Raw genomic sequence first — 23,672 nt, forward strand, 5'->3', positions numbered from 1 at the left:
AGGCTACACCCCCACATTCCAAAAGCCTCGCGGACTTTTCCCTTTTACAGCAAGAGCCTTCCAGGCGTGAGAATCCGGAACTGGTAACGCACTTTCTCCTATTGGCCAATCCAAAGATTCCTATTTGTATATGCAAAGACGAGGCGGAGCAATCCATCAAGGTCACGTGGCCAGGAATGACTGAAAGAACCCGCGGCGCAAGGGTGCGGCCGGAGCTCCAGTGGCGCAATCGGTTAGCGCGCGGTACTTATATAACAGTGCGAGCGGAGCGATGCCGAGGTTGTGAGTTCGATCCTCACCTGGAGCACTTTTAGTTTTCTCTTACCGGTTTTTGTCAATTTATGCATCTTATTAATCAACCCGAACATCTATATCACTTAAAAGAATAAACGTTTCGGTCTCCTGAATTTTTAAGCTGGGAGGAATCCTGGGACTCTGGTGACGATCTGTTAGGGAGTGTTTTCTGTTGTGGGGAGATGCCGTTTTCCTCTTGGTCACCAGGGGGTGGTATTGCCTCTTAGATGCCTGGTAATTTGAGTCTGCAAATCAGTAGGCGATGTGTCAGGCTGTGGGTCCTCAGCAAACTGCCTATGTGATACTGTCTCCTTCTCCATCTTTTTGTCTTGGATTCCCGCCCCCCCACAGTCCCCCAGTTTTATTGAAATGTAATCGCCGTATAACATTGTGTTAGTCCAAGGTGTACAAAATAATAATTTTAGTTACGTATAAATTGTAAAATAATTACCACAATGTTTAATTAACATCATTACTTCACACAGTCACTATTTTGTGTGTGTGTGTGTCTTGGAGTTTTCTCTCTTTCTCTCCCCATTTCTGAATCGATTTATTTTTTTTTTCAACAAATTCTGAAGCTTGTGACCACTATGTGACTGGTTCCTGGGTTTAGGGTTTAGGTGTGAGTGATACAGCAGTGAACAAGACAAAGTCAGAGTCCCTGCCCCTGAGGATCTGACATTCTAGTGGGGGAGGAAGATTGCTATAAACATAAGATCTAAGTACATTTGATGTGTTAGGTGGTGATAAACATCTTGGAAAAAATACAGAAAGGTAGGGAGGATGGGGGTTGCAATAATAGTAGTCAGGGACCATCTCACTGAAGAAACATTTGAGCAGAGACCTGAAGAAGGGGAGTAAGCTGTTGGGATACCTGGGGGAGTATTCCAGGCAGAGGGAACAGGAAGTGCAAAGCCCCTGTGGCTGAAGTATGGCAAATGCACTGTTTGGAAGCCAGAGTGACTAGAGCAAGAGTAATCAAAGATGAGAGCCAGGCTGTGTAGGCTGGTGAGGACTTAAGACTTTGACTTTTATGTGATCTGACTCAGGTGTCATGACAGCTTCCCTCTGGTTGCCTAGTGGGGGAGTGGGGAAGAGACTGAGGGTAGGGGCCTGGGCCAGGAGACCAGGAAGGGGCTGCTATGATGGTTCAGGTGGGAGATGATGCCCGATAGAACCAGGGTGGGGGCCAGAGGAGGAGGCAGGAGGGTGGATTGTAATATCTCTTTAGAAGGTGAATCAGACGGGACTGACGTTGAATTGGGGTGTGGGGGTTGAGGAAAGAGTCAAAAGGAATGACTCTCAGGTGTTTGGCACTGGTAGCTGGTGTTAGGTGCCATTTTTGCAAGTGAGGATTTGTTAGTTCGTTTGTTTTCAAGGGGCAGAGAATCTGTTTTTCGCAAAGGGAAGGACCAGAGATGTGTTACTTCTTGTTCTTTCAGTGCCTGTGAATGTCTGCGTGGCTTGCTCTTCCTCTCCAACGTCTTTGGGTTTCTGGGTTTCTCTCTCTCTCTCTTTCCCAAACCTCCTCTCCAAGTATGGGGACCTGAGCCCTTTCCCAAAACGGGGCGCGGGAGCGTGGGTGCTTCGTGGAAGAGGAGATCAAAGGTCAGGGCCTGCCAGTGGGCGAGGGGAGAGGGCCAAGGAGGGCTGAGAGGTCAAGGAGGCATGAGGAGGGGAGGGGAAGAGGAGAACACTCGATGGAGGGAATGGGGTGAAGAGAAATGGGGTGAGGAGGGAGGTGGAACAGAGGGGATGAAGAGTGTGGGCAGGGAAGGAATGGGTGGAGAGAGAAGGAAAGGAGGCCAGAAGGGGGAGGAGGAGGGGAATTGGAAGGAAAGAGAGGAGGGGATAGAGGACGGGGAATGGGCGGCTGGAAGGTAAGGATATTAAAAAGGGGAAGGGGAGAGGAGTGGTGGGGGAGGGGAAGAGCTGGGGAGGGTGGGGGAAGAAGGGGAGGGGAAGGTCGGCGCAGGAGGGTCTGGGCAGGAGGAACTGAGAGGGAGGAGAAGGGGTGAGGTAGGGAGAGGAGAGGGAAGTGAGGGGCGGGGGGAAGAGGGGTAGGAGGCCGCGACGGAAGGGGGCGGGGCGCAGGCACTGACGCGAGGCGGCTTCCTGGCGCTGGGCTCCTCCGCCCTAGTGTGGTTCTCGCCGCCTCTTGCCTTGTATGGTCCGAGGACGCTGCTCTCCCGGGGGCCCCGCCCCGTCCCGGCGCGGCCGCGACCCCCACCCCGCCTGGGGCGCGAGACCACGACTTTCCAAGGCTCAGAAATGTCGAGATCTCGCAATCCCGAACTTCTCGAATTCCGACAGGCCAAGATTCTGGAATTCCGAAGGTCTAGGAGCCCGGAAAGCCAGAGGCTACAGTTCTGCGATTCCCAAACGTCTGGGACACCCAGGGTCTAGAAGTCGCCGAGACCAAGTCTGAGATTCCCCAGTGTTGACATTCTAGAATCCTGAAGGCTTTCAAGCTGCCTCCGCCGAGATGCCGAAAGCCTGAGTCCCCCACACTCTCCGATCCTGGAAGGCCGGGCGGTGGGACCCCAGGACGCCCCGGCTTCCGGGACGACCCCTCCCCCACCCGCCGCGCCGGCCTCCTTCGCTTGCCCTGGGCTCGTGCCCCGGCACATTCCGTCCTCCCCACTCCGCCCCGCCCTCCTCCCTCGGCCCCATGGGGACGGAAACATTCCGTCCCCGCCCGCGCCCGGCCGAGAGCTGGGTCAAGGATCCCGGCGGGACGGGAGCGCCTCCCACGCCCCGGGAACTGGCTCTCCAGGTTCCTACCCGGTGATCTCACCTGGCCCCGCCCTCTCAGGTGAATGGCCGGGCCAGGTGACGTCACTTCCTGCCAGGTAAGCGCCGCTGGCAGCTCGGCTCCGGGGAGGTTTGGAGGAGCTATCGGCTGATTCCATCCCGCTTCTAAAAAAGGCCACACCGTCCTCCCCTCCCATCTCACTACCTCTAGACCGCAGAAGAGCCAGGATTCCAGTTTACACACAGATTTCTTTTATTTAAAAATTCCAAAAAAAATAAAATTTTAACAATATATATTACTTCATATATTATAGTATACTTATAACAATAATTAGTCCATCGTTTCCAATATTACAAAAAAGAGGAAGAAAAATACAAGGGAAGCAGACGACCCAATATATATAAATACTATAAAATCTATTAGAATAAATAAAGTCGTCATAAATAAAAGGCCCAAAGGCGTGGGTTGGGTGGGTGGGAGAGCAGGGGGTTGGCAACGGCTTTGGCTGCTTGTTTTTGGAGGGAAATTTGAGCACCAGGATTCCCCTTCAGGGGAGGATCCAGTCACCATCAGACACCGGAACCTCAGGATCTAGAAAAAATTGGAAGGGGCAGCGGGGGCTTATTATTCACAGCATTGGGCGGGGGAGAGGTGAAAGAGGCCTCACTACCTCCAATTTGCTACATTTTTTTAAGACCCCAGAAAACACTCCTTCCCCCAACAGCATGAACAGCTTGCACACCGGGGACCTGCCCCAGCGTTGGGTCAGGGGAGTGAGTTAATGCACTTTGGAAGGTGGGGTGAAGCTACTTGATTAAGAGTCCCTCAGTTCCCCCGCAGCCTTGGGACCCCTTGTGGAACCCACAGCATAAGAGAACTGGCCCCCCTTAAGATCCAGCTAATCTGCACTAGGCAGTCACTTGTCACTCCGAAACGGAGATACGATTGAAGATGGGGAGTCTCCTGGGGGCTGCAGATGGTTGGGGTGGCCCAAAAACCCCGGCCTCGAAGACAGGCGAGTCAGATCCCCCCAGGCTGCTGCCGCTGCTGGCATATTCGTCAGGATCAGATCCCAGGGAGTGCGCAGAGGGGCTCCGAGCCAAGCCACCCAAGGGCCCCCAGACGCTGCTGGGGGTGGCCCTTCGGCAGGAAGGACAACAGGCTGGGGTGGGGTCCCTTCGGGCCACCGGGGTCCCTGGGGCAGCAGAGAAGGCAGAGGGTGAAAGTGGAAGGTCCCCGGGTGGTGGTGGTGGGGAGCTGGAGGGTGAGAAGGAACACGAGGACAGGGAAAGGCCTGCTAGGCCTGCTGGTGGTGGCGAGGTTCGGCGGCCTGAGGGCAGGCCTGAGAAGCTGATGCTCTGGCGCAGCACGTGGGGGTGGCCGGAGGCACCCAGGTCCTCGCTGGGGTTGTGGATGAAGTGGCAGCGCGAGCCGTAGGGGCAGCGGCCCTGGAGGTAGAACTTGTGGCACAGTTCCGTCTTGTACTTGGGGTGGCGACTGGCCTGGCGCAGCTCACCCAGGCCGTGGGCAAACTGGCACTTGGCCCCATAGCGGCAGCGCCCGCTTTCTGAGAAGGTCCGACATAGCTCGGTCTTGTAGCGGGAGGAGGTGGTGGGGGTCGCAGTAGGCGAGGTGGGTGAGGGCGACAGCTCAGGGCCTGGACGGGGAGCCAGGGGCGCGAAGCCTGGGGGAGGGGGCACCCAGCCGCAGCTGCGACCCTCCACCAGGCTGGTGGAGCGGCCAGGCAGGCGGGCAGCCACCCCAGACGAGCTGGAGTCGGGTGAGCCGAGGCTCCAGAGTCCCGAGGAGGCCCAGGCCGAGCTGGACTCAGTCTCTCCGTGGTCGGAAGGCAGGTCAGGGCTCAGCAACTGGAGGGTCTGTGGGAACAGGGATCGGTCAAGACACCGAAAATGCAGGGTGACGCCCCGCCCCAGCTGCAGGGCACCTAAGAGCTTGCCAGTCCGGTTTGTGGGCTCCCAGACTGAGCCCCACCCGTCCGCAGAAAACAAACATGGGTTCCGGATCGCAAGGATCCCGATTTGGAGGTTCTGAGTTTATTCGCGATTGAAACTTATCCCGAGGGACCCAGGAATCCCGGCTCCCCCGGCTGGATCAGAGGGGCTCTAAAGTCAGGACACACCGCTGTCCTCCAATTTTCAGCCTCTGGGCCTCTAGGGATCTGAGGTTCTCCAGTTTCACAAGTGGAGGAGCGGGCAAAGTTAACCCAGGAGTCCGGATCTCTTCGGTTTTAGAGTTGCCAGAGTCTTCTGGGTCAGGGAGTGAAGAGACAGAAGTCGGCTCCCCCTCACCCTGAGACTCCAGCCCAAGAAACGCCTCCGCGCAAAACCGCACCCTCAGCAACTACCAGGGGTAAGCCAGGTGTGGGGTCATTTCCGCCTGCAGACAGCCCCCGTCTGAGAAAAGTTCTCCAGCTTTCCATCTCCGAGGGCCACCCCACCCGTGTTTGGACCGAGACCAGAAAGTCACGGGCTCCATTTTCACCTCCAGAGCATCACACTGGTCTGAGACGGGAGGCAGGGACCCCGGGCTGAAGTGTGAAGCACTAAGGAGTTCCAGTTTGAGAAAGGAGCCAGGGGTCCCGGGCGGGAGTTTGTGGCGCTAGAGAGCCCTGGTTTGAGAAGGGAGTCAGGCATTGCGGACCTCGGGGTGCCGATCAGCGGGGGCTCACCTCGTAGATGGCGGTGAGATCCATGGCGGCGCAGATGGCCGAAGGCTGAGGTACAGGCCGAAAGTGGGAGCGCTGAAGTCAGGCTGCGGTGGGGTGGAAGAGCCGCCGCTTTTATCCAGCCAGAGGGGGGCGGGGCCTTGAGGAGTTGGCCCGGGCGGGCGGGGCCAGGAGGGGCGCTTCCCGGACGCGCGCCCCCGGCTCAGCCCGCCCAGCCCTGGACCGGACCCCATCCGCCCGGCTCCCGGCCGGGACTCGCCTGAGGGGGGCCTGCGGGCGGTCGCAACACCGCGGGGAGTGCGTGGGGTGGGGGGTGTCGGCCCAGTTTTCAAAGGCTGGAGACTGAGGCGCGGAGAAGGGAACTGGCACGGAGGTGGGGGCAGGGCTCCTGGGGGAATTGACAAGGGCAGAGGCTGAGAGGGCGTGCGATCGAGAGACTGACCGACAGGGGCGGGGAGAGACGCACGGAGAGCAAGAGACAGAAATGGAGAGACCAAAGAGAAAAACACAGGGACACACACAGAGGGAGGGAGTTGCGCACACAGGGAGACATGCAGAGAGAGAGACAGGGTAAGGAGAGGAGGCGAGGTGGGGAGGCACAGATTGAAAAGACAAGATATAGTCGGTCCCAGAGAGACAAATTCAGAGCGGGAAGCGGGAGGGAGGGAGAGTCACATAAAGAAACAGAGAAAAAGGGAGAAAACTGGGAGAAACAAGCATCCACAGACAGAAATCCGCAGGAGCAAAACGGAGAGAGGAGACCCACGGGCCTGGTGGAGAATTCTCTTCTGAGACCTGCCGGCCTGGCACGGTCTCGCTCTCAAACAGCCCAGATCCGGAGACCTGGACCGCCCTCCCCGCCCCTACTCACGGGGGTTGGGGGTGGGTGTGGTTCTGGACACCTGGTGAGGCTGGAAAGGGGCCTCCTTTCCCAATTTCCCAATTCCTCTGTGTCTTCTCACCCTCACGCAGATAATGGCACTTCTGATCGCTTCCTCTGGGCTAGGCACTGTTGCATGAAAGTGCTGTATTTACACACATTAACTCAAAGAGGTATTGTTATGCCTATTTTACACACCAGGAAACCCTGGCAGAGAGAGGCCAAGTTATCCTCCTTTAGTAAATGGCAGCAGCCTAATACCAGGGCCTTAAATTATGTTAAGAGTTTGTGCTCAGAGAAAACTCAAGATTGGAAAGGGGGAGATCTTTATTATGGTGGCGGGTTTCCTTGATGGAAAGCTGTCTCGAATGGCAGAAATGGGTCATCCCCAACTGATGGTCGGATGGGTCTCTAATAAAGGGATGTACCTTGAAAAAACGCTAAATGTGCAGAAATCACTCCCCTTATTGGCAAGTCTTTTATTGTCAAGGGGTTGCACTGAGTGATGCTCTCTTAAGATATGGAGAAGAAACTAATTTTTAAACTGGGTCTCGATGAGCTAGCTGGCTGCCCTGAGTGAAAACACGGGGGTAGAAATAAACCGTTGACACGGAGTGCAGTTATAATGGTGGAAAGTTCATTCTTGCAGGTTGCGACTGCAGGCTGCGGGCTTGTATTGAGGTGGGGAGATTCTGCTAGACACGCCGACTTGCTCGTCCGACAGAGCACGGGGGAATCCCTGGTGCGGCGCTTTCTGGGGCCGAGGGGCCTTCCCGGCCGGTCTCGTGAGCTGGGCGGCTGCGGGCGGCTCTGGCACGGTTGCAGCCTCCCTCTAGCCTGTGACTCACTCGCACGGGGCGAGGGAGGGGGGCTTCCTGGAAGCCATGACGAGGAGGCTAGGCCTGGATGCCAGGGTTCCTCTCTGTAACCAGGGCTTCTGTCGCCTGTAAACAGACGCTCGAGGGCTACGGGAAAAGGGGGAAAGGGGAGGTGCCTGGCACCCGCCACCCGGCTGGGCTCCAAATCCCTGTGCGGCTAGTGGGACTAAGGCGGCGCTAAGACGAGAGGTGGGAGGCACCCTGGGGTCCCCGGTGTCCGGCTCGGCTCTGGCCGCGATCCTGGAGGAGGGATACCAGTTTCGATTCCCTGGAGACAGGGAGCATTTCCCATCCCTGAGTCAAGCAGACCCCCTCCCCTCTCCCAACTGCTGAGTCATCGGCCCGAGAGCCAGGACGCTTCGGACTGGGCGACTCTCGAAGAGGCTAGAGGGGGCTTTGCGCGATGAAGAACAGACCACCCCTGGAAACACTGACGGGGGCGGGGGTCCTAAGAGCCCGGGCCTCCGCCCCTCCTTGCTCAGATCTAGGAGTCCGGGTTTCCAAGCCACCTCCTCGTTCAGACCCAGGAGACCCGGCCCCCAGCCCCTTCCTTCACCAGACCCAGGAGTCCAGGCCCCCAGCTACCCTCGATCTCAAATGCAGGAGTCCGAGCCCCGAGGCCCCTCTCCCAACGGTTTAGGAGTCTGGCTCCCATCCCCCCCTCACCCCCCCCCACCCCCCGCCCCTCCCATCCAGGCCTCAGGCGTCCCAGCCCAGGAGGAAGTTCAGGGCAGGGCTCCGCCCCGCTCCCCACGTAGCCAGCGGGAAAATCCGTGGCACCGGCTAAGGCCGGGAATCCCCTCTGGAATGACGGTGGGGAAGGGGACGGCCGGGGTCCCCCATGGGGCGCAAGGGGGCAGGTCTTGGGCGGGCAGACCGAGGGGGAAAGGGGCGGAAACCAGAGAGGCTAAAAATACGGCGAGCGCTTCCGGCCTAGGGGGAGGGGAACGTTGAGCAGTTTCCAGAAAAACAAGCGGGGACGGGAAACGCGGGGGTGTGAGAGCCGGCCAGAGTGCGCGGGCGAGCTGGGGACAGTGTACGCGCCGGCACGTGTGCCTTGTACGCCCCAGGCGTGATTGACTGGACGGGAGCGGGTGCGGCCGACGCGGGCTGGCAGTGCGCGCGGCTGCGCGGGCCCTGCGGCGTGTGGACCGCGTGTGCGGTGTAGGTGCGAGGTGGGGCTGCCCTGGCGCGCCTGGATGTGCAATTGGGCAATTAGGTGTGGGACACAAGTGCGCCCACTTTCCTGTGTCAACGCTGTGTCCTTACAACCCACCTGGAACGTATGGCTGTGAGAATAAATGCGGGAAACCGCCTATGCCTGCGTGTTTCTGACCAGACTGTATTTACTCTCACCATCTATGGGGGAGGGAGTGTGTACTCAGCTGTAACTGTCTTTGAGGTGGCATCCGTGAGAACGTGTGACTTACATACCTCCCTGCACATCTGTGTGTAGCTCTGAAACACCTTGGGATCTGTAGTGACTGAGTGAGTGTAACTCTTTGAGGGAGGCTGGCGAGAGTCGCTGTCTGTGTCCTCAGGTGTGATGAGGCTCTGTGAGCACACAGCTTGGGAGCTGAGGGTGTGTGGGAGCATGTGCGTGGCTGTAGGCAGCTGTGGCTGTGTGCAGGGCGCCTGCAGCTGACTGTGTGTGTGATCATCAGGTGTGTGAATAGTGTTCCTGTGTCTGTGTCCTCGGGGTGTAGCTGAAAACACCAGGAGGCCAGTGTCTGGAAGCAGTTCCTCTGTGGCTCAGTCACAGGGCAGTGAAACTGAACTTTGGTTCCTGACGTCTACAAGCGCACATGATGGGGAGGGCAGCTGGCCCACTCCTGCGGTTCACACAGGCCTCCGTGAGCAGAGCAGAGGAAAACACGCACGCACACTCGAACCTGAGAAGCATTATCTAAATCCAGCCTCCGCTGCTTTTGATAATGTTGAGCTGAGGGCAGGGCTGAGTCAGCCTGTGATGGGCAAAGTCTGAGATGGGGTAGGAGATAGCGGGTTAAGGGGTGGTTAGAGGGTTGTTTGTATCTTCACATAGTTGGATTGTTCCTTGAGTCTGTTTGTGGGACTGCTCCCAGGACGGAGACGCCAGGGACACCATGGTTGTAGGATGGTGGGTTATGCCATTCTCTGCTAGGGAAGAGGGGTGTCATGTGCGCCTGTGTTTTGCCATGGTCTGTTTTGCCCTGTGTGGCTGTGCATCTCATATGCATGCTTCCCTGGAGTGGGTGGTTGTGCACGAGGCTGTACAGTCTCCCTCTGGGTTTAATAATCCACTAAGAACCTTCACTAAGGTCCTCTCCTATCCCTGCCTCTTCACCGTGGCCCAGGCTTCCACATTATTCCTCAGGCAGGGCCTCTGCACTTACTGTTTCCTCTCCCTGGAATGTCCACAACTTATTCCCTTTCCTTCAAGTTCACTCCAATACTACCTTCTCAGTGAGGCCTTCATGACCTGGGTCAAGGACTTTAACAGGTTTAAAAATAACCTTGTCATCTATTTAACAAATAATAAATACATGTAACATCTATTTACAGATCACATTAATACACGTGAACCACTACCCAACCTAAACTCTCAAACTTTCATGTTTTCCAATAAAGTAACATAATTCTCCATATGCAAATCTTTTTTTTTTTTTTTGCGGTACACGGGCCTCTCACTGTTGTGGCCTCTCCCGTCGCGGAGCACGGGCTCTGGACGTGCAGGCCCAGTGGCCATGGCTCATGGGCCCAGCCGCTCTGCGGCATGTAGGATCTTCCCGGACCAGGGCACAAACCTGTGTCCCCTGCATCGGCGGGCAGACTCTCAACCACTGCGCCACCAGGGAAGCCCCCATATGCAAATCTTGTGTTACTTATTCCCAAATACTTTTCTTTTCCTCCTGTTATCTCTCTCCACTTCTGATCTCACTTCTCTGCTTTATTTTCCTTCTTGGAATTTCTCATTACTTGACATACTGTGTTTTACTTTATCACACTTAACTGTCACTAAAATATCAGCTCCAGCAAGGCAGGGATCTTTGGTTCACACTGTATAGGGCTTGGCCCAAAATAGATGCTCGGCAAACGTGTGTTGAATGAATTCCACTTTCGGGTGCACAATTTCCACCGTGTGGCTGTGTGAACTGTGCGTCCATCATCTCACTGCCCACCAGGTGTCTCCGCAGTCTCCCTGGGTATGGTTTTAAGCACTGCTGGGCCTCATGTCAGGGCTGCTGGGATGTCATGCCCCCATCTGTGTGTGATGTTGTGTTGATGCTGCCTCACAGGGCCAGCTGTACTTCATTCTGAGTGTGTGGGCCTGTGCACTGACACATCTCTACCAGTATGTGGTGTGTGTCCACAGGCTGGAAGCCACTGGGCTCTTCTGAGGAAAGTGTGCTGTACTCAGATAATTGTATCATGTTAGGTGGAAATATAACTTTGTTTTTGTATTTATTTGGACCTTACGTATGGTTAAGGAGATGTGTATGGGTGTCATATTGACAAGGACAAGGTTATGATGGTCAGTTTTATGTGTCAACTTGGCTAGGCTACAGTCCCCAGTTATTTAATCAAACTAGTCTAGATGATGCTGTGAACGTATTTTGTAGATGTGATTAAAGTCTATAATCAGTTGACTTTAAGTAGGTTATCCTAGAAGATCTGGGGAGTCACATGGCGGGGTGGGGGCTGATTCAGTCAGATAAATGGGCAGAGCTGTGGCTTCCTTTCAGAAGAAATTCTACCTATGGGCCGCAGCTTCAGCTAGTGTCCAAGAGTTCTGCTGCCCTGCCTGGAGCTTGGCCCTATGTGCCTGGCACTTCAAGGAAGGTCAGGGAGAAAGGGAAGGAACTTCTGGGATGTGTGTACACACACACACACAGACACACACACACAGACACACACACACACACACACACACACACACACACACACACACACACACACACACACTTGCAGGCTCTGGGTGAACTGCAGGTCTCCATGGTCCCGGGTTTTCCTCACAGATGTGCAGTCCAGGACAGGAGGCCTCTGGGCGGTGCCATGGGAACCAGGGTACAGAAGGTTTTGGGTGGGTCAGTCCCCCAACCAGGCTGAGTCACTTGAGCCTTTCACACCCACCAGCTGGGCCTGGGCTGGTAGCTCCGCCCTGTACTTGCCCAGGCCTGAAGGCCATGGGGAAGCCTGGTGGGGCACTCCCTCCCTGAAGCCCCCTCCCCAAGATCTGCTTCCCGGAGCTGGGGCCCAGGCGCCTGTCTTCTTCCCCGGGACTGATGATTCACCCCTGCTGGGGCCTTTTCACTTCTCCTTTGGGGCTAAAAATACAGGGACCCAGGCATCCAACTGCGCCAGGCTTCACCGCAGATTGCACAACGCCCCTCGTTTGAGTGCTGCTGACGCAGACCCCGGGTACCGGGGGTGGCGGGCTGGGTTGCTCCCCGATCGGGCGTGCTGAGGTCAGGGCCTAGACCCCTCCACTTCCTCTTTCCTGGGTCAAACAGACTGGGGGTTGAGCTGACATGGGAGGTGCTGGGGATCCCTGGATGTGACTGTGGTCCCTGGAAATGAAGCTCCTTCTAGCCCCAGGTAAGCCAGGGGTTCTGGCTTCCATTCTGGCCCCCTGCACAGAGTCCCAGTTAGGAGCTGGGGGCAGAAGACAGCAAAGGGGCACTGGGAGAGAGATGGTCAGAGACAGGGAGATGGGGACAAAGAGATCGGATGACACAAGACGCTCAGAGGAACAGCTAGAAAAAGGAGCAGGACAGAGACCACCCCCAAACTGGGACAGAATCAAGGAAGGACTGAGGGAGAGGGACCCAGTCAGGGTTCCAGAGCCAGGCCAGGTTGGGGGAGAGCCCCTGGAAGAGGTCACCAACAGGCACAATCCAAAGTCCACCCTCAGCCAGGGAAGAGAGAAAGCAGCTCGCAGAGGCCAGGCCCCGCCCTGGGCGCTCCCTGCTGGCCTCTGCTGCCCCCTGCTGGCGCCAGCCGCAGTGCGCAGGCAGGAAAAAAGTCAGAGACACAGCTGCTTTGAGGCCACTCTTCATTCCCTCCTCCACTGCCAGCCCCGCTCCCAGCCCTGCCAGCCCCGCTCCCAGCCCTGCCAGCTCACAGGGCGCCCCCCGGGCCCGTAGGCGGTGCAGGCGTCTTGCCTGTGACCTTGTTGGCGCAGTCCAGCAGGGCAGTGTGAATGTCCTTGGCACAGGCAATCTGGGCTTTGATGACTGCCAGGTACTGCGGATAGGGCAGGCTGTCAGGCTGGACGGCGTCGGGCTTGGTGGCTGTGGGCACCAGTGTTGGAGAGTGCTTGGCACTGTCGCAACTCTGTGACAGGCACTCATGGGCCAGGCGCTGTGGGCAGGCAGGCAAGGTGTGGCATCAGCCTTCACTCTGGGTACTGCCAACCCCACCCCAAGGACCAGCCTGGGGTAGCCTTTTTAGCCTCTGGAATCCTGGGGTCTTGGGGTCAGAGCCTGGCCCTGCCACTCGCTGGGTGACCTCAGGCATGCGGCTGCTCCTCTCTGCGTGTGTTTCCTCCTTTGGAAAATGGGCTTAATAACTACTTCTACTATCTAATAAGGTGAGAATGGTGAGAGCAGCGTGCAAGAGACACAGGCACAGGTCCTGGCAAGTTAACTTAAGTGCTAGTTGATGAATGTCAACTACTATTGTTGTGACTGTCCTGACCCTAGGCTTGGCATTGGCACTAGCTTCTCTGGCGGCACCTGCTCCTCCTGGTTTTCCTCCTACTTCTCTGGCTGGTCCTTCTAGATGCTTTTTAATCTATCTAAGCCTTAAATGTGGTAATTCCCGTATCCCTTCTTCTCCTCTCATTCTCATGCCCTCTAGGGGTTGTCTCACTCACACACACTACTGTTCTGACCTCTGTACTGATGACACCACTTCTGTGCACCCAGCCTCCCCTAAAATTCCAGAGTTCCCATACTCTGCCCCCCAAACCACTCTCCTTCCTGGGTCCCTGTCTCAGGGACGGCCCTACCATTCCAACTAGAGCCCCGGGCCTCATCTTGGAGGCTCCTCCCCCAGCCCGTCAGTCCCATGGCCCTGTGCACAAAGCCTTCTGAGTATCTCTCCCACCTGCCCTTTCCCACTTCCTCAGGACCCTGCTCTGGTGGAACCTGGCCCTCCTGAATCCTGCCATGGGCTCCCAGCCTCCACTCTCAGCCCCTTGCACCCATCCCTCATGTGGCAGCCAGAGAGGCATATTCCTAAAAAAGCAAATGGGTCCATGTCCTTCCCTGCTTGAAACCCTCCATGGCTCCCCAGCACCCTCCAGGCTATATTCAAAATGCAACAAGCACCAACGCCTAGCACACCTCAGCCAGACTGAATTTCATGATGTTCCTAAAGGGAACTTAAAGCAGAAGCTGTTCCGTCTGGCTGGAATACCTTTCTGCCACTACGAGGCTCCTCAGACTGACTTTTCCTTCAAAGTCCAGTTCAAAATAATGATGACAATGAGGATACTACAGGAAACGTTTGCCATATGTCCAGTACCAGGTTAAGTGCTTTATATGCAAGATCTTGCTGAGTCCTTCCCAAAAATCCATTTCCCAAAGGAGGAACCCAAGGCTCAGAGGTAGAGATTGGTGGTCCGTCTGACTCCAAAGGCTGTGCTCTGAGACACTTGCCCTCCTCTCAACTCCTGCCCTTCTTCCATTTTTGTTCCAGCCTCCGCTCAGATGTGCTCTCCACTAGTAGTCTACCCTGAGCCACTTCCTCCCTAAACCTGCCCTAGGCAGGGTCAGGTGCCTTCTCTGGACTTCCACAGCCCCCTGAGCTTCCCTCATTTTAATCCTGCCCCCTCTGCCTGTGCCTCCACGACTCCAGCCCTGAGCCTTCTGTCTATGCTTCCCCCTTCAGAGCCCTCCATGGCCTGAGCTTTTCCCATCAGAGCCCTGACTACTCTGAGCTGTCAGTGTTTGAGGATATATTTGTCACCCCACTGAACTGGAAGCTCTGTGAGGGCAAGGATTGGGCAATATTGTGTCCCCAGCATCAGTTGCAGCATCAGCACAGGTCTGGGCCGCAGGAGGTGCTCAGTGAGCGTGTGTCGACTGACTGAATGAAGGTTCCTGAAGCACCAGGAACTGAGGCAGGGTTGTGGTCACCCGGTGGCTAGGAGACCCCTTACCAGGCAGAGCTCTAGCTGGTCACAGAGTGCGTAGAACTCCTCCAGACACTTGTCAAAGCGCTGAATGGGTCCATCGCTGCTCTTCCTACAGTCCGGGAGAAGAAGGTGCGGAATGTATTTCCAATCTCTGGGACTAAGTGACTACCCAACCAAGTATCCATCAGAAAACCAGGTATAGGCCCAGGAGACCCGAGGCAGGGCCTAGGGGACAGTTAATAGAAGAAGGGGCAAAAAGCGCAAGGTCAGGCGCTAGGGAGCCAGGCTTGAAAATAAGAGAAAAGTGGGGTGGGTGTGGTGCAAGGGGGATGAGTTTCTAAGACTAGGATGGAGTTAGGACAGCCTGGAGAAAGAGGAGTACTCACTGTCCATTGTCAATGTTAGTGTTCTGAATCAAGTTCTGGGCTGCAACCTTCATCAAGGTCTAGTTTAAAGAAAAAAAAAAAAGAGGTGCAGCAGATGGAGAAAGAGAAGAGGTGACACTTTTGGTAGATCTACACTCTTCCTTAAGATACACCCAATCTCAGGCCTCCTCTTCACTTGGCACTTACCCTCCTGTCACTCCAGAGTAACTCCAGCTTCCATTCCTCTATAGCAATAACCACCTGTATTTTCCCAGAGGCCCGCTCTCACCTGGGGTTCTCGCCAATACCCTCCCGGACATACCTTAGAGTCCTCCCTCACCCACCAGTCACGGTCAGTCTCTGTACAGGCCAGTCCTTTCCTCAGGCTTTAACGACCAGAGCTAAGTTTCTCCTTTAAATTCCCTCCCCCTCGAATTCCAGTCAGTCTCAAGCTCATAATTCGCCCTGATCCCACCTCACACTGTCAATCCACAGAGCTTCGCTTTGGCCTCACGAAGAAGATCAAGTCTCATCCCTCTCCCCTGCCTAACGCTCCTTTTGCTCTCTCCCTGACTAAACAGTCCCTCCGCCCGCCCCCGTGGTGTCAGAGAGCCAAATCTCCCGACCAATCACCTGCAGACTTTCCTTCAGCTGAGGGATGAGCATCTTATAGCGCTGCACAGGATCGAAGTCCTGTTGCTGTTGCTGCAAAAGCCCGCTCTGGGCAGGTCCCACAAGCTGTGTTGGTGGTTGTGGCTGCTGCTGGGGACCCGAGCCACCGGCCGAACCCGGACCTGACACACTAGCGGCAGAGGAAGCCGCGGAAGCCTGCTGCTGGGAGGCAGCCATCTTTCTCGCTTCGCGGGCGGGAAGTGCGTCAGAAGCGCGGCTTCCCGGTTTCTTTTTAGCGTCTTGGTCTCTAGGCCCCGTTTGCTGGTTAGCTCCGCCTCCCAGAGAATTTAACCAATGGGGGGAAAGAACCCACCCTCCAACTCGACTCTCAAATCCGACGTCTAGACTGAGATACCGATTCACCAATCACATTGCCTCGCTCCGCCCTTTGCCCAGACGCTCGCCAATCCGGGTGTGGTTCCAATCAGACTCTATTTCCCAGAAGGCGTCGCCGCCTGAGGCGACCTGCGGTCCTCAGAGCACTGGCGGCAGTTGGTGTTCTGGAGCTGTGAGTCAGTCCCTGGCGTTGTTTGCGGGTTTACCTGAGTACTACGTAGTACTCCAGTGTTGCTGGAACTCTTCTCACCAGCCCACCTCACTCCGACCCTATCCCTGAGGAGAGCGGTGTCCACCCGAGCCCTGCCTCGGACTGGGCGTGCGCCGAAGTCGGCACGCCTTTTACCGTGGCTTTTTGAGGCTCTTGTTAGGACTTACCTCGCGTCGTCGCCATGGCGCCCACTATCCAGACCCAGGCCCAGCGCGAGGATGGCCACAGGTAGGCAATACGGCGCCTGACTGTACTGTTTTTCTTTACGTTTGGGTAGGCATCGGCGAGGTGGGAGGGTCGAGCCCAGTTGTCAGCCTACAACCTCACCAGCACCCCCAGGTCAGCCCGTGACGTCACGGAGCGCTCACCCGCTCACGGGGGCGGGTCTCAGAAGGCGTGTTGCCCCCCTCTTTCCCTGCCATGGAGTTCTGGAATTAAGCTCTTGGGGACTTTACCCAGAAGGGATTGAGTTTTTATTCTTCCAGTCAAACGTTTGGAGACCCCTTTTCCCAAAAACAATTGAGCATGTGACTTTTATTAAAGTACTTGAACACATCTCCTTCAAAAGGGATTGAGCACTTGGCTTCATTCATTAAAGCCTTTAGGGACACTGAAAGGAATACGTGACACTCTCATTAGAGCACTTGGGACACCCCTTCCAAGAGGAATTAGCGTTTGTCACTCTCTCCTTCCCTTTTAAAAGCTTGGAGAAACCCCCTTTGCTCTCCTGTCAATCTCTTTCTTTCCATCTTTTGTCAGTGTCTCTCTTTTACCCACCAGGCCCAATTCTCACCGGACTCTGCCTGAGAGGTGAGCTCCACTGTGTTTTCTTAGGACGGGTGGGCCAATGGGGGTTGCGAACAGAGGTGGGGCATCAGGGGCTGGGTTTTGAGCCACTGTGTTCCCAGGTCTGGAGTGGTCTGCCGAGTCAAGTACTGCAACAGCCTCCCTGACATCCCCTTCGACCCCAAGTTCATCACCTATCCCTTCGACCAGAACAGGTGAGACTGCGCATGGGGGTTAGGGAAACGCCTCACTTAGAACATGAGTTCCTTGAGGGCAAGGACTGCTCTTGTTGACTGTTCAGGCATACAACAGTAGCTAGCACATAATAGTAGGTGCCCCGTAAATATTTAAGTAAAGAAGCAGTGTCCAAGTCTCTTCGAGTGCTGCTCGCCTGCTGACTCCAACATGGGGGACATTTCGTTCTGAGTTCCTTCCTGGAGGAGCTTAGCCTCTGGGAAGCAGGGATGTGAGGGATAAGCCTGGAATTAGGCAACCATAATGGGCATGTTTCCCCACCCAGGTTCGTCCAGTACAAAGCGACTTCCTTGGAGAAACAGCACAAACATGATCTCCTGACTGAGCCAGACCTGGGAGTTACCATTGACCTCATCAACCCTGATACATACCGCATCGACCCCAATGGTGTGTTGGGAGACAGGGAGGGCCTCCCCTAGGCTAGTGAGGGCTGGCTGTGGTCCTCGGTCATAGTCCTTCTCTCACCTTGCTCTCTTCTAGTACTCCTAGATCCAGCTGATGAGAAGCTTTTGGAAGAGGAGATTCAGGCCCCTACCAGCTCCAAGAGGTGAGGGGGTGCTGAGTGGGGACTCAGGACTGGCTCTGATGGGAGGAAGGTAGTGGGGTCCTGAGGTGCCCGATTCTCCTGCCCCAGATCCCAGCAGCATGCAAAGGTGGTGCCATGGATGCGGAAGACAGAGTACATCTCCACCGAGTTCAATCGCTATGGCATTTCCAATGAGAAGCCTGAGGTTAAGTAAGTTGTGGTGGGTAGGGAGGGAAGGTGGAGCATTCAGGTATATCCAGTGGCCTCTAAAGGCCTTTTTCTTCCTCCCTAGGATTGGGGTTTCTGTGAAGCAGCAGTTCACTGAGGAAGAAATATACAAAGACAGGGATAGCCAGATCACAGCTATTGAGAAGACTTTTGAGGATGCCCAGAAATCCGTAATTGAGGCACTGGGATGAGGGGGTGGGGGTGGGGCAGACAGAGGTGTGGTTCCAGAGCACTTTGTACTCCTTCTCACCCTGTTTTTGCCTCTGCCAGATCTCCCAGCATTACAGCAAGCCCCGAGTGACACCAGTGGAGGTCATGCCTGTCTTTCCAGATTTTAAGGTCAGATCCAGGGCAGGGGGCAGAGAGGGATAGCCTGCCATCTCTGCCTGTCCCAGTCTAACTCCAGTGCCCTCCATCTCCCAGATGTGGATCAACCCTTGCGCTCAGGTAATCTTTGATTCAGACCCTGCCCCCAAGGACACAAGTGGTGCAGCTGCATTGGAGATGATGTCTCAGGCCATGATCAGGTAAGTGGCCCTGCTGTCCACCTTGGCCTGCTTCTTATTGTCTCTTTCTCCTCACTCACTCTTAACTGCTCCTCCTCTTCCCCCAACCAGGGGCATGATGGATGAGGAAGGGAACCAATTTGTGGCTTACTTCCTGCCTGTGGAAGAAACACTGAAGAAACGAAAACGGGACCAGGAAGAGGAGATGGATTATGCACCAGATGACGTGTGCGTGGGTTGGGGTTAGGTTTTGGGTATTGAGAAGTGTCTCCTTTTCTCCCTCACAGGGAAGAAATGGGGCTGACCCTATCCCTTTTATCCTCAGGTACGACTACAAGATTGCTCGGGAGTACAACTGGAATGTGAAGAACAAGGCTAGCAAGGGCTACGAGGAGAACTACTTCTTCATCTTCCGAGAGGGTGATGGGGTTTACTACAATGAGTTGGAGACCAGGTACTCAGCACAGTCCTACCTCACTCAGATTAGCCTGGGCTTGTACTTCAGTACCCTGGGGTATGCAAGAGCCACCTTGGAGGTCATTTATACCTAAAGATTTGCCATGTGCATTTGTAAGAGCAGAAGCCTGTTCATGCATGTGGGCTGGACCTGGTTCTAACACAAGAACCCAGAAAAAATCTTTATAACACTGGAGATATTTAGAGCTTTTATGTAGAGTAGGACTACCAAGTTTACCGATATTAATAAGAGACTTCGTGTAAGAGTAAACATAGCTAAAGTATGGAGTAATACATAAAATTAGCATGAATGTTTTAAATGAAGCGCTAGATACCCAAGTTCAAAAAACATGACCCCCCAGACTTCCCTGATGGTTAAAAGTTTACTGCTGTGTTGGGACCCTTGGTGTAAGGTTGGTAAAGTGTGACCTGGAGTTTCTATTTAAAGGAGAGATCCAAATTCTGATCCCATTAAGGCAAAAAAATCTAAAAGGGGGCTTCCCTGGTGGCGCAGTGGTTGAAAGTCCGCCTGCCGACGCAGGGGACATGGGTTCGTGCCCCAGTCCGGGAAGATCCCACATGCTGCGGAGCAGCTGGGCCCGTGAGCCATGCCCGCTGAGCCTGCGCATCCGGAGCCTGTGCTCCGCAATGGGAGAGGCCACAACAGTGAGAGGCCCGCATACTGCACACACACACACACAAAATCTAAAAGGCACAGTGGGCTGCTGGGGGCTGGATGACCTGGAGCTCTTGGCAACCTCCAAGGGGCACTGTGACCCAGCACAGCAACCCATCTACCGCTATGCTTGGGGTGGGGGTGGGGGGTGGCAGCGAGGCAACAAAGGCCTGGGGTGGGGGTCACAGAATCTTATTTTCCAAAAGCCAGAAATCCAGATTATGTTCTTTTAAAGTGTTGGTATCTAGTTCACATTAAAGTCTCTTTCTTTATACGTTTATGTGTATGTGTACAGGGCATACATATACACACATATAAAGTGTAGGGCAACCAAACTGCTATCCTGATGGCTGTCATGCTGCCCGTCCCTTACCCCCAAGTTTAGTCTCCTTTATTCAGTCTGTATTTATTCTGGTCTGCTCTAGGCTAAGCATAGATGAGTAAGGATGGTTAAGAACCATATTAGACCAGATTGCCCACAGGGGTCCTTAACTGAATCTCACACACCCCTCCCCCAACTCCACCACCGCAGGGTCCGCCTGAGTAAGCGCCGAGCCAAGGCTGGGGTTCAGTCGGGTACCAATGCCCTGCTTGTGGTCAAACACCGGGACATGAATGAGAAGGAACTAGAAGCCCAGGTAACAAGCACCACTGACCCTGAGCACCCATGGGGAGGGTGGTAGTTCGTGAGGAGTGGGGCAGGAACCAGATAGAACACCCTCCCCTTCCCCTCAACCCTGCTGCTTCCAGGAGGCACGGAAGGCCCAGCTGGAGAACCACGAACCCGAGGAGGAAGAAGAGGAGGAAATGGAGACGGAAGAGAAAGAAGCTGGGGGCTCAGGTAAAGCTGGACAGGTCAAACTCTGGGAGCCCTGGGAGGGTGGGGAACTGGGTCTTACTGTTTCTTGCTCCTTCACAGATGAGGAACGAGAGAAGGGCAGCAGCAGTGAGAAGGAAGGCAGCGAGGATGAGCGCTCAGGCAGTGAGAGTGAACGGGAGGAGGGTGACAGGGACGAGGCGAGTGACAAGAGTGGCAGCGGTGAGGATGAAAGCAGTGAGGATGAGGCCCGGGCTGCCAGGGACAAAGAGGAGATCTTCGGCAGTGATGCTGATTCGGAGGACGACGCTGACTCTGATGATGAGGAGAGAGGACGGGCCCACGGCAGTGACAATGATTCAGACAGTGGCAGCGATGGGGGTGGCCAGCGGAGCCGGAGCGCCAGCCCCTTCCCCAGTGGCAGCGAGCATTCTGCTCAGGAGGATGGCAGTGAAGCCGCAGCTTCTGATTCCAGTGAAGCTGAAAGTGACAGTGACTGAGTCCCAGGGCCTTCAGGGCTGATGTGGATAGTTATTTCGTGCAGGAAGGCACTTTTCAAGTGGTCTCTTTGTGAGCCTTTTGCTTTGTTTCCCTCTCCTCCAAACCTCTGCTGTTAATAAAGCCAACTTCTCTTTACTTACCCTCCAGGCACCATGGTCTCATTCTCCTGCCCCCCACCCCCACCCCCACCCCCACCCCCGCACCCCTGGTGCTTAAGGCACAGAAGCAAAGGCCACAAAGGCAGGGCCACCAGGTTTTTCATGAAATGTAGCATAACAAAGGTCAGAATCCTTTTTGTTTGTTTGTTTGTTTTTTTTTTTCCAAAATAAGCCCAGACCATTAAACAAGTGAAACTCCAACAAATAAGTCTTCTCCAACAGCGAGAAAAACTGTACAGTTACTCAAAGCTGATTCTGCCGGTGGGGCTGGGAATAGAAGGGAGAGTGAAATCATGGTGGAGGGGCAGGGGCCGGGGAGGGTCGGGAGTGGATCAGGGTCCTGCCCATCAGAGTGGGGCCGCCTGCGTCCTGCACACTCTGCTGACAGGTGGGGGGAGGGGGGCAACTCTTGCCTCCCACTGTGTATGGGGGTGTCCCTCACCGCCTCCCAGGGCCAGGAAGACCCAGCTCACCCTTATGGGTAGTGAACAAGACAGGACTGGCTGGGAAGAGGTGAGGGTCTCTAAGAGGAACACCCTGCTGATTCCAAAACGAGGTGGCCCCTGTCCATCCCACTTCCCCGGGCTAGGAGAGGATTGGAGAAGCCCTGGGAGTTGGAGGGGAATGAGCAAAGGCACAGAAACATGGAGGGGCCGGGGTGGGGGACTTGCATAGGTTGATGAGTGTGCAAGAGGTACATAAATAAACCTGACACCCTACCCAGCCCGGCACTGGGAGAGGAGGTGGGGACCTAGAGCAGGTCCCCAGGGCCACCCCACCCCCTGGCTTCCTCCCTCTCCCTGGGCTCAGAGTTGAGGGAGGTCCAGACCAGGAGAGCAGAGGCAAGAAGGTCTGGGGAATGGGTGAGTGCAGGGAGGGTGGTGGTTTTAAAATTTTTTTTTTTTGGTTTTTTTTTTTTCCCAACATTTTGTATCTTTAATAACATACACAATGGTTACCAGCCATATTCATAACAAAAGTTATTCATAAAATGTATCTAAAAATAACATTTTTTCCTTTTCGGTGTGAAAAGCTTGAGAATGTCCCAATGGGGGGGGCCGGTTGAGGGGGACAAGGGGTTGGAATAGAGGACCCTGGCTTCCCTACAGCCTGAACCCCCAAATCCCCTCCCTCCACCTGGGCCCCAGCACAACCCCTCAGGAGGAACAGGGATCAGAGGGCCTGTATGACTCTGGGACTGGGACGAATCTCTGGCTTATGATATAGTGTTCCACTTAAGTGAGGTCATGACAGAATGGGGGGTGGGGGTGGGATAAGGGTGAAAGAAAAGGGGATGGGGGTGGGGAAAGAAACCAAAAACCATCCCCTTTCCCTTATTCCTTACCCCCAAGTCTTTCAGCAACCAGACCTGGGAGTGGAGAAGGATTTGTTTCGGTGGGGGAAGGAGACATTAAGGCAACAGACTTCCTGACCTCACTGGCTGCCCTGGCTCCCAGCCTTCAACCTCTGCATCTGGGGAGCCAGGGCTGGGGGCAAGTGGGGAAGGGCTAGAGGGGTCTGGAGGAGAGGGCTCTGCCCTCTCCCCTCGTAAAATTCAGGCTCCCCCTGCCACTTTCTTGGCTCAGAGAGAGGCCTGGGGGTTCTAAAAACGAGAGGGAATGATCAGAGAGAAAAACCGTTAAGAACTATATAAATATGTATCTTAAATAGGCCTAAGAAATTAATTGCAGAGAACCTCTGATAAACAGGGCAAAAGGAGGTGAGGGAGAGGAGAGTGGCTCCTGTCCTTGGGGAATGATGGGAATGGGGAAGGAGAAGAAGGCGGCAAGGAGGTGAGGGGCGGGGGGAGGGAGAGAGAGAGACAGAGCGCGCCAAGACAGACACGCTCCTCACCCGCCTTTATCTCCTCAGCTCCTCTCAAATAACGTTCAGGAGAGCAGATTATCTACCTCACTCATCTCTCCCCCAATGTCAGATGGTTCTGAGCAGGCCCCACAAGATAGTGGGTCAGTGAGTCTCTGGGGGAGACTGTTTCCTTGGGAGGGGCAGGTGGCCGGCAGTCTGGAGGAGGCAGGGGTGGGACGGGGCCAGGTGGGGGATGAAGGAGGGAAGGAGGGGGCAGGCAGGCTGGCCAGTCCCTGCCCCCTTTATCCTGGCTGCCCCCTACCTCCCTGGGCCTCAGCAGAGATCCCTCGACGGGCCTGGGAGTGAGCAAGGCGTGTGCCAATGTTAAACAAAAGTTAAAAGGGTGAGAGAGTAGAAAAATATTAGAATGTATAGCTGAGCCAGCCCACCCTCTCGCTGTCGCGGAGAAGCCCGTTGGGGGTTGGCCCCCGCCCGCCGCCCGGGGAGCCTATGGGTGCGCTGGGCTGTGGGTCCCGTCAGATGGTGGAGGTTTTGTCTGTCCCATCTGTGGTAAGAAAGGGAGGAAGGGAGGAAGGTCAGGAGCTGGCGGGAGGCCCAAGAAAAGGTGCTCAGGTAGCCTGTCATCCCAGTCGGGCCCTCCCTGGAGTCCGGCCTCCCCTGGGGACCCCTCAGGATGACTCTGAGTTGCTCAGTTCAGAGGTGGAGACGCTGGTGGGTAGGTGGGAGCTGGGTCAGG

General features: G+C 55.4%; 4 protein-coding genes and 1 non-coding gene across 10 annotated transcripts in view; 2 read left to right on the forward strand and 3 right to left on the reverse strand.

Annotated features, from left to right (window-relative positions):
- The first annotated feature begins 214 nt into the window (after positions 1–214).
- Positions 215–307, forward strand: TRNAI-UAU (transfer RNA isoleucine (anticodon UAU)). Its single transcript is given in 2 exon segments — positions 215–252; positions 272–307. It is a non-coding gene; the product is annotated as a tRNA-Ile (tRNA).
- A 2,976-nt stretch (positions 308–3,283) lies between these two features.
- Positions 3,284–5,892, reverse strand: ZFP36 (ZFP36 ring finger protein). The gene is made up of 2 exons (XM_067717868.1): positions 5,739–5,892; positions 3,284–4,926 (listed from the first exon to the last, which is right to left on the reverse strand). The coding sequence occupies exons 1-2, from the start codon at positions 5,760–5,762 to the stop codon at positions 3,973–3,975; spliced, it is 978 nt and encodes a 325-aa protein (XP_067573969.1). The 5' UTR covers positions 5,763–5,892; the 3' UTR covers positions 3,284–3,972.
- Positions 5,893–12,216: 6,324 nt separating this feature from the next.
- MED29 (mediator complex subunit 29) lies at positions 12,217–15,942 on the reverse strand. 2 transcript variants are annotated; one of them, XM_067719449.1, is made up of 4 exons: positions 15,615–15,942; positions 15,003–15,061; positions 14,641–14,725; positions 12,217–12,766 (listed from the first exon to the last, which is right to left on the reverse strand). In XM_067719449.1, exons 1-4 carry the CDS (start codon positions 15,828–15,830, stop codon positions 12,230–12,232), a joined length of 897 nt encoding a protein of 298 aa, XP_067575550.1. In that variant the 5' UTR covers positions 15,831–15,942; the 3' UTR covers positions 12,217–12,229. The 2 variants fall into 2 exon arrangements, with proteins under 2 accessions (XP_067575550.1, XP_067575548.1); XM_067719447.1 differs by having other exon boundaries at positions 12,543–12,836; positions 15,615–15,907.
- A 135-nt stretch (positions 15,943–16,077) lies between these two features.
- PAF1 (PAF1 homolog, Paf1/RNA polymerase II complex component) lies at positions 16,078–21,086 on the forward strand. 2 transcript variants are annotated; one of them, XM_067719445.1, is made up of 14 exons: positions 16,078–16,428; positions 16,960–17,010; positions 17,109–17,201; positions 17,507–17,628; positions 17,722–17,788; positions 17,876–17,977; positions 18,060–18,165; positions 18,266–18,334; positions 18,419–18,522; positions 18,613–18,729; positions 18,827–18,955; positions 20,166–20,271; positions 20,384–20,474; positions 20,553–21,086. In XM_067719445.1, the coding sequence occupies exons 1-14, from the start codon at positions 16,382–16,384 to the stop codon at positions 20,948–20,950; spliced, it is 1,602 nt and encodes a 533-aa protein (XP_067575546.1). In that variant the 5' UTR covers positions 16,078–16,381; the 3' UTR covers positions 20,951–21,086. The 2 variants fall into 2 exon arrangements, with proteins under 2 accessions (XP_067575546.1, XP_067575547.1); XM_067719446.1 differs by having other exon boundaries at positions 16,079–16,428; positions 16,981–17,010.
- Positions 21,087–21,242: 156 nt separating this feature from the next.
- The window catches only part of SAMD4B (sterile alpha motif domain containing 4B), a 37,362-nt gene continuing 34,932 nt past the window's right edge, over positions 21,243–23,672 (reverse strand). For 3 of the 4 annotated variants that reach the window (XM_067719441.1, XM_067719442.1, XM_067719443.1), the window contains one exon: positions 21,243–21,376. In XM_067719441.1, the coding sequence (XP_067575542.1) occupies positions 21,291–21,376 (86 nt within the window). In that variant the 3' untranslated portion in view covers positions 21,243–21,290. Of the gene's footprint in view, positions 21,377–21,397; positions 23,481–23,672 lie in introns of those variants that run through there. The other variant, XM_067719444.1, reaches the window with a different exon arrangement.

This window comes from Pseudorca crassidens, chromosome 20, assembly GCF_039906515.1.
Source record: "Pseudorca crassidens isolate mPseCra1 chromosome 20, mPseCra1.hap1, whole genome shotgun sequence".
In the NCBI taxonomy this organism is placed as follows: domain Eukaryota; kingdom Metazoa; phylum Chordata; class Mammalia; order Artiodactyla; family Delphinidae; genus Pseudorca; species Pseudorca crassidens.